The sequence below is a fragment of the Syngnathoides biaculeatus genome, chromosome 6 (genome assembly GCF_019802595.1).
Source record: "Syngnathoides biaculeatus isolate LvHL_M chromosome 6, ASM1980259v1, whole genome shotgun sequence".
NCBI lineage: Eukaryota > Metazoa > Chordata > Actinopteri > Syngnathiformes > Syngnathidae > Syngnathoides > Syngnathoides biaculeatus.
Genome location: NC_084645.1, coordinates 31,281,448 through 31,290,543, shown reverse-complemented (window position 1 = coordinate 31,290,543; position 9,096 = coordinate 31,281,448). Strand labels below are relative to the sequence as shown.

At 45.2% G+C, this 9,096-nt stretch overlaps 1 protein-coding gene across 3 annotated transcripts in view; it reads left to right on the top strand.

The window, feature by feature from the left end:
• Nucleotides 1–9,096, top strand: part of iqsec3b (IQ motif and Sec7 domain ArfGEF 3b) — a 60,675-nt gene that overhangs the window by 49,763 nt on the left and 1,816 nt on the right. For all 3 annotated transcript variants that reach the window (XM_061821998.1, XM_061821999.1, XM_061822000.1), the window contains 7 exons: nucleotides 242–408; nucleotides 2,885–3,024; nucleotides 3,234–3,365; nucleotides 3,474–3,573; nucleotides 4,667–4,825; nucleotides 6,267–6,359; nucleotides 8,079–8,125. In XM_061821998.1, the coding sequence (XP_061677982.1) occupies nucleotides 242–408; nucleotides 2,885–3,024; nucleotides 3,234–3,365; nucleotides 3,474–3,573; nucleotides 4,667–4,825; nucleotides 6,267–6,359; nucleotides 8,079–8,125 (838 nt within the window). The remainder of the gene's footprint in view (nucleotides 1–241; nucleotides 409–2,884; nucleotides 3,025–3,233; nucleotides 3,366–3,473; nucleotides 3,574–4,666; nucleotides 4,826–6,266; nucleotides 6,360–8,078; nucleotides 8,126–9,096) is intronic.

The window sequence follows — 9,096 nt, the reverse complement described above, 5'->3', positions numbered from 1 at the left end:
GGACTGATTAATTCATCTTGAGGCTTATGCTATTGCAATGTTGTAAGCAATATTTGTTACAGTTCTTTCTCCCTCTCGCTTGCTCATCGTGATTTATTGGGAAGTATCGGAAGCAACGGACCATCTGGACAGTACATGTTTCCAAAAATTGTTTCCAGTTGTTCTTTAAAGTAGCCTTCACAAAGTCTAGACTGTATTTGTGATGTTGTGATGTGATGTTTTTGTGTGTGTGTGCAAACAGCCAGCGCTACTGTATGTGTAACCCTGATGTGGTGCAGCAGTTCCACAACCCCGACACCATCTTCATCTTGGCCTTCGCTGTGGTCCTCCTCAACACAGACATGTACTCGCCCAACATCAAACCGCAGCGCAAAATGGGCCTCGACGACTTCATACGCAACCTCAGAGGTGAAAGTCATGTGCGGCGCACGTACTGCGCGTACGCACGTATGTATGTATGTACTGCGTACACTGATGATGCTGTGCTTCACTTTGGCGAAGAGAATGCATGTCCACTGTGAGAGAGATAATCTAAAAAGAAAAATCCAGAAATCACAATGTATGACTTTTTTAACGATTTAGATGTGTGATACAGCTGCAAATAAGTATTTGGACACCTGAGAAAACCAATGTTAATATTTGGTGCAGTAACCTTTGTTTGCAATTACAGAGGTCAAACGTTTCCTGTAGTTGTTCACCAGGTTTGCACTCACTGCAGGAGGGATTTTTGGCCCACTCCTCCACACAGCTGATCTCGAGATCAGACAGGTTTCTGGGTTGTCGCTGAGAAACACGGAGTTTCAGCTCCCTCCAAAGATTTTCTACTGGGTTTAGGTCTGGAGACTGGCTAGGCCACGCCAGAACCTTGATATGCTTCTTACAGAGCCACTCCTTGGTTTTCCTGACTGTGTGCTTCGGGTCATTGTCATGTTGAAAGACCCAGCCACGACTCATCTTCATTGCTCTGATTGAGGGAAAGAGGTTGTTCCCCAAAATCTCACAATACATGGCCGCGGTCATCCTCTCCTTAATACAGTGCAGTCGTTCTGTCCCATATGCAGAAAAACACCCCCAAAGCATGATGCTACCACATGATGCTATGGTGTTCTTGGGATGGTTCTCATCATTCCTCTTCCTCCAAACACAAAGCAGAGGAACCTTCCGTGCCGTGCATGATTTCAAACCATGACGTCTTAGTGTATTACTAACAGTCACCTTGGAAACCGCTCTTTTCAGGTCGTAGACCAAGTCCTGTCATGTAGTCCTGTGTGTCATGATCCAGCTGCTTCAGCACGAGCTGTGCGGGTGCCCGCGCGGCTGCGCTAATTGGGAGGCGCACACCTGCGACTCATGCGGGCGGATCACCGCCTGTGTATATATAGGACCCGGTGACGACTGGTCCGCTGCCAGTTCGTTGAGCTTTATGTCCCGTTCCAGCACTCTCGTATTCCTGACTGAACCTGTGTGTACCGACCTCCGTCCGTTCTCTGACCAACCTTGTAAGCCTGACTCCTTGACACTTCTGCCTGCGTTGATTGTTTCCCCGTGTACCGACTCCTGCCTGTCCGCTCATCTGTTCTCTTCGCCCGACGTCACAACTACCGCTGCTGCACCGGACTGCCTGCTCGATCCCCGACCCCTGCATACAATAAACGTGTCTCTTCTTGAACTACCTTGCGTCTTCCGAGTTCCTGCATTTGGGTCCTACCTCTCGTTCCGATGGGACGTGACACTGTGCTGATTCTTCACCTTTCTAAGGATCAGTGAGACCCCACCAGGTGATATCTTGCATGGGGCTCCACTTCGATTGAGATTGACCGATTGACCTTCATGTTTAGCTTCTTCCATTTTCTCATGATTGCTCCAACAGTGGACCTTTTTTCACCAAGCTGCTTGGCAATTTCTCCGTAGCCCTTTCCAGCGTGTGGAGTTCTCTAATTTTGTCTCTGGTGTCTTTGAACAGCTCTTTGGTCTTGGCCATGTTACAAGTTTGAGTCTTACTGATTGTATGGGGTGGACAGGTGTCTTTATACAGCTAACTACCTCACACAGTTGCATCTGATTCAGGATAATACATGGAGTGGAGGTGGACTTTTAAAGGCGGACAACAGGTCTTTATTTATATATATTTGCAGCTGTATCACACAAATAAATTGTTAAAAAAATCATACATTTTGATTTCTGGATTTTTCTTTTTAGATGATCTCTCTCACAGTGGACATGCAACTACCATGAAAATTTCACACCCCTCCATGATTTCTAAGTGGGAGAACTTGCAATATAGCAGGGTGTTCAAACACTTATTTTCTTCACTGTATACTCACATGCAAACAGTACACCCATTAAGTGAGCATACATACTTTACACACTGCGCGAGTGCACACATGAATTTCAATGGCAATGTATTTTATCGGGCTTTCACTTGAAGTCAAAGTTTCTGGGCTGTCCTCGCTCTCCCGGTGTTCCATGTCTGATAACTTGAGCTCCTGGAGTTCCGCCCCAGAGAGCGTGCCAATTAAATGCGCCTCATTGCGATTTAACGATACGAGCCGGTGTTTTCCGCATGCATCTCATCACCTGCGCTCGCCCCGGCGGCACTTTGACTTCTATTTACCTTTGCTCACCAGCACTTTTTCTTCAGTCAACAGCCGCCTCCAGACAGAGAGTTCATCGTCATGGAAACCGGACCAAAAAAAAATAGCGCAGCCACCTTGCATGGTGTGGCTGTGACTGGCCAGCAATTCAGGCTGTGCACAGGCACTCATTTAAAGATCTTGCATATCTGTCTGTCTTTCATTCTGTCTGTCCCTCCGTCTACTTTAATTTTAGGTGGTTTGTGTAAACTAGATAGCACACACTCACACGCACACTGCCGCTCTGTCAGGTGTGGACGACGGCGCAGACATCCCCAGGGAGATGGTGGCCGGCATTTACGAAAGGATCCAACAAAGAGAGCTGCGATCCAATGAGGACCACGTCACCTACGTGAGCCGCGTGGAGCAGTCCATCCTGGGCCTGAAAACTGTAAGCGTCGCTCACCTGCCACCTTCCATACCTGCACACCCGCTCGGCTGCCGATTAAAACTGCCGGGCCACCTAACCGAACCTTCCTTTAACCGAAATGACAGAAGTGAATTTACCGTCTGCCAACGTGACAACTCGACGGACTGACCTACTTGCTTGCCTACTGACTAACTTCTCCGCGCTCGTCTCTTTCGCTGTCCCCGTCGCAGATCTTGGCCGTGCCTCACAGACGTCTGGTGTGCTGCTGTCGTCTGTTCGAGGTTCCCGATGCCAACAAACCTCATAAACAGAAACTCTCGCAGCTCCAGAGAGAGGTCTTCCTCTTTAATGACCTGCTCTTGGTAAGCACGCTCCAAAACGCGTGACGCACATCAGCCATTTGGCTCGCTCGTGTTTTATTTAGCGTAGCAGCTTTCCAGCATTTTAAACACGTTCGGGTCCGTCTCCAGATCCTCAAGCTGTGCCCCAAGAAGAAAAGCTCGGCTTCTTACACCTTCTGCAAAGCGATGGGTCTCCTGGGAATGCAGTTTCACCTCTTCAGCAATGAATGTACGATGAACCACCTACATAATGTAATTCCTTAAATTCGGTGGGAGCGTGATTTACAAGTACTTCAATTTAGGACTTTTTTCGGAGTTACGGGCTGTCGCTTGATCGGTTTTTGCTGTTGTTGCTTTTTTTGTTAGTTGTGAGCCATAATTTGCAAGACAAATGAGGTCTAGAGGGAACGTCTATTTGTTATACAAGTAAATTGAGTAAGGAGTTCGGTCATCCAACAAATGTAACTTGGAAGTCAAGGTGCCACGGTCTGTAATTATTTTGTGTCATAATATTGATCCCCCAAAATGTTGAGTCACAATTTGAGCAAAACAAATAAATTGACTTCAACAGGGGAGCACGACAAAGGTGAGCAAAACAAATAATGAAAAGCAACCCAAGAAACAGCACCAAAAAATGGATGGGCAAAGCCAGACAGGAGCTAGGCGAAGGGAAAAATAATTAAAAAAGCAAAAAATGGATAATACAAATACACAGCCGAAGTAGGAGCCGCACAGCCATTCGAAAAAAAAACGAAGCAATGCTAACAGAAAGAGTCCTGACTGCAAGGAGAAGAAAATCGCAAATGGGGAAAAACAAACAAAAGAAAGTGAATCTAAACCGCACAGGTTGAGAAGTAAGACACGGGTTACAAACAAAAGGAACAAACAAACCTGCTGCACAAGAGTAGAATGCTAATACTAGAAAAACAAAAACGAGAATTATTTCCACTTGGACAAAGATATGATGCGGGGGGAAAAAGCACACCGAGGAAGAAACAATATTCTGGTTACGAGCTTACTTCTGTCCGACAATTAAGATCCCAAGTAGTGACGATGCTGAGCAGGCTCCACCCATCCACAGGCCCAGGCGCCGGAAAAACACCGAAACAAGTACCAAAACAGCCCAATGACACGGTCAATACATTGAGTATGTCGTCAGACACATCAATCCCAAGCTGCGTAGATCTCGTTTTCATGGTCCGTCATTGAAATGATCACCAAACTCGGCAAGTTAGTGAGTGTCGGCCATTTTTCGTGGATTCCTGCGGTTTAGTTTATGCAATCCATGAAGGGATCTGATGTGTGTTTGCGTTTGTCACCAGACTACGCCCACGGCGTCACCATGATGAGCCCCTTCACCTCCGAGAAGAAGCAGCTGGTGAGCTTTTGCTCACCAAGTGGGGAGGAGCTGCGGAAATTCGCGGAGGAGTTGCGGGAGGCCATTTCGGAGGTCAACGAGATGGAGCACATACACATCCAGTGTAAGGCTTGGCATTACTCACACTCTGTACTTGACACCTTCACAAATTCAGATGGTTTTTTTTTTTTTTTTTTTTTGCATAGGTTCCCCACTTTGTTTATGATCACCAAAAAAATAATATCAAAGATAACCTAAATGAACAGACAAAAAAAGTATATAGCTGCCCCCGAAACCCAAATTACTTTTTCCACACAGGGCCAGGAAACTTTCAATATTTCCCCTCCTTAATTAACGAAACATTTTATGGTTACTTGGGTCATCTTTATGTGATATGTATATACAGTTTTTTTTGGGGGTGGGGGGGTGGGGTGGGGAATACTGTATATTTTCATGACACTGTACGTAAAATTACAGACACTTGTGTACGAATACTCAATTCCTTCATTTAAATAAAATGTCAAAAGTACATAGGCTGGTGTAGAGATTAAGTCGTCGGTTCGTGTCCCTGCGCAGGAAACTTCCTGTCACGAAACGGGGCTCGAGGGTGGACCCAAATGCACGACTCCAGAGACAGCAGACAGTACAGAGGAAACCTTTATTCGGTCCAAGGTCTGAGATCAGGCAGACAGTCCCAACAATCAGAAGTAATAGTACGGCAGGCTTACGAGGGTGGTCAGTGGACAGACGTGGGTCGGTGCACGGAGAGCAGAAGTCAGGCAAACAGGAGTGCGGGAACGAGGCATCGAGGACGACGATCTAGCGAAGGACAAGTCGTCCCCCACGTCCTATCTATACTGGGCGTCATCAACTGTAACACGGTGCATGTGATTGGCTGGCCACGCCAGCCTGGGCAGGAAACCAGGAGCATGACACTTCCCCCGCATGCCTATGAAGGAATCTGGTTTGACGTTTGGTGGCGGCTGGAGGGGCCGTAGGTGCAGAATGGCAGCCACCCTTCCGTCAAACTGCTCCAGGCCACGTGTGGCTTCACAAGTAGACGAGCACCGCAAGGGTGTCACTCTGGAGCGAATGAATAATGTGTGCAATTGTATAGATAGATAGATAGATGTAGAATTAGATTCAAGCATCTCCTTTCAGTGCAGCTATGTAAAATAGAAAATAAAAAAAAAACACAAAAAATGCACCTTTGAGTGCTCGAAAATTGCTATATAAGTGGTGTGCATTATTCATATGATTATTATTAAAAAAAATTTCATCGCGCTTGTACAGAGAAGAAAGAAATTATCACTGGACACGGACTCGCTGTGTGTTAAATTCTGACAAGATAATTGGGACTGAACTAGAAAAGAGGTCCCGTATAGGTTTTTCTGCAGACTAGATAGAGAATTTTGTATTCAAATTATTAAGTATAGCCAGCAAGGACGTTCTAGTTACTCCGTTACTTCCCACGATTGGAGATGTGCGACGACTAAGCACTGGTGTTTGTGCAGTACTGTTTATATCTTTCACACTTGTGTTTGTTTTTCTCGTATTTTTTTTAGGGGAACTGGAGAGGCAGCAAGGCATCCAGCATCACAGCATACATACGAATGGCGGCCAAGTGGATGCGCACACAGGACACGGATCCCCCTCAGGTGCTCACTCAAGTCCATTTTCAATACAAGTGATTCAGAGCTTCAGTCAGCTGCCGAGTCACAGGCACAGGAACTCATAAGGTGGTGTTATTGCGTCAATGGGCCTAAACGTGACATCGGACTGCGGCAAAATTGAGCAAACACATTTTTAGTTGAGTTACTTTTTTGGGCAAATTTGTGCCGCTCCAAAGCTAAACACTGGCTAAAATTTGCTAAGTATTCACTCAGCGTCAATCTTTGTTTGTTATATATGGAGTGTATTTCTTTCTTTTGCAAACAAAGTTAAGCTCTAACGCACGTTGTGGTAAATCTTCTTATCTTGCTCGCTGGGGGAAAGCAAATAAGCATTTTCGGATATCCCTCAAACTGCTGAAGCTTTCTTGCACTCACAGACTAAAAAAAAAAACCCTCAAAGTGACAACTCCCCTACTTAGTGCTGATTAGAAGCACCGAAAGATGGGAATATTTTAATTTAATTAGAGTAGATGTCAGCGGTATTTGTAGCTGTTAGCTGTCAAGGTTATGCGTACTCTCAGTACTACTTGGGGCGCAGTCACAAATCATAGAAACAAATGTAAAGTGTTAAATTCAAGCGTCGGAATAAACTTTCTACCTGTGCCAAGGGAAGTTTGTTCGTTTTGGTGAATCCTCCAGGCAACATTTTTCTATCTCTCAACTTGTAAAATTTGTTAAATAATAAATAATGACCTCTGATAGCTTGATGCTAACATATGATGCAAATGCAATAAATGGACTAACAGTCATTGTGAACCTTTACAAAACTGTTCGTTTAACATATAGGATTGTACACGCCGCACTAAAACATACAAACAGACCATAAAAAGGTTTAGTTATTGTTGGGAACTTACAGAGCCCCTAAATGGAAAAAAAAAAAACAACAGACTGGTTTCTCATTGTAATGAGTAGCTTACGCATTACAGTGAGTAACTTACTCATTGTATAATGAGTAAGTTTCTCATTGTAATGAGTAACTTACTCGTTACAATGAGAAAGTGTCGAAAAATGGCTACCTATGGGTCGTACCTTATTTACCTGCTAGCGGTAGCTTCCTGCGTTCAGGTAGCCTCTAAACCACAACTGGCTTTGAGCACGTCTGGATAAAATGAACTACACGATCCAAAGTGTTGTATTCTTTGCGCCGAACCAGACCCAAAGACTTCAAAATTCTTTTTAAATGTCTGTCAGACAAAACATAATGCCGACGACTTGCGAGTAAAGCAGCAATGTCTCTATAATAAAATCCTGGATGAAAATAGAACCCAACTAACTCCTGCATTGTCATTGTTGCCTAGAAATGCACGCATGCAATGGACTAGTTACTCATTACAATGAGAAACAAGTTAGTTTTTTTTTTTCAATGTCCCTTTAGGGGCTCTGTAGGAACTTCTTCTTCATGTATTATGTTGCAAGCATTTCAGTATGTGCATGTTGCGGCACTACGCGGCAACTCTAAATTCAGACTTTCCCCTACGGTGTAAAAAAATAATTCAAACAATGAACCGCAATCCAGTATAATCTGACATAACAGTGTACAATGGAGTGTAATCCGGGAGATCCACTCATCGCCATTATAGCCGACGGACTGTACTCACTCCTTCCACTGAAAGAGTAACAAATGGCGGCGGTCTGCACAATGCGCCCTTGTCTCCAGCACTTTTAATATTCTGAAGTGCGCCTGTTGCTGTCTCGCGCCTTCAGGTCAACAGGACGTGTACGATAAAAGCGGCAACAACAACGCAGTGGAGGTGAGTGCCAAAAACCGCCCAGGTAAGCCTGCGCTCCTTCATCTCCGTCAGTCTTGTCGGCTTCTCCGTGTTTGGGTGTGCGACTCGGAAAGGAGAAAGTCGTGCTTAGCTTCAACAATAATAACAAAAATATATCTAAAAAAAAAAAAAAAAAAGCGAAAAGCTCTGCCCGGGGCTCATCACCGAGGATACAAAGGCTGCCTAGAGGCCTTGGAGTGGATCAGCCGCCACTCTCGCTTTGTAGAAAACATCCATTCTCCATCAGCTGCTGCTAAGCCCCAACAAGGCAAACATAAGCCAGCTTGTGTGTCTGCGAGTGTGTTGCTGTTTCCTTCTCCCTTTTCACCGCGTGTGTGTGTGTCTCTCCCGCCTTTGGCCAGTCCTCTCGAGAGATGTCAAGTCAGTGTGTTAGGGAGGCACCACGCCCTCGGTGTCACTTTATCCCTTGATCTTCTACCAAATACCCCCACACCCACCACACCCCGCCCTCACCCACCTGCAGAACGATCTCCCAGGTCCCCTCTTTTCCCAGAACTTTTGATGTAGTGTCAAATGTTTTTACAGTAAACAATGAAGTCGTCCTCCACTATTTAAAGGGGAAATCCAGTGGTTTGCATGAACAATGTATCCGATAGTTCATGTAATATGTACTCTATTTTGACAACGTGATGTTAAATCCTCTCTCATTTAATAGTGTTTTGAGAACATTTTTATCGACAATTATGAATTTTCAGGAGCGCTGCCATTTTCGCAAGTCACATGACTTACGTGCGCAGACGTGACGTGTAAGGTGCCGCACCAAAGGCTCGATTACAACATGCCCAGTACCGATTTCTCGGATTTATCCTCATCTGATGAAGCAATAGCAGTATCGGTTGATCGGGAAGACGGAGGAATACCTGCGGCTGTAAATAATATTGAATATTCAGATGGTTCTTCGGGTGGAATGACGCCAGAGTCTGACTCCTCGG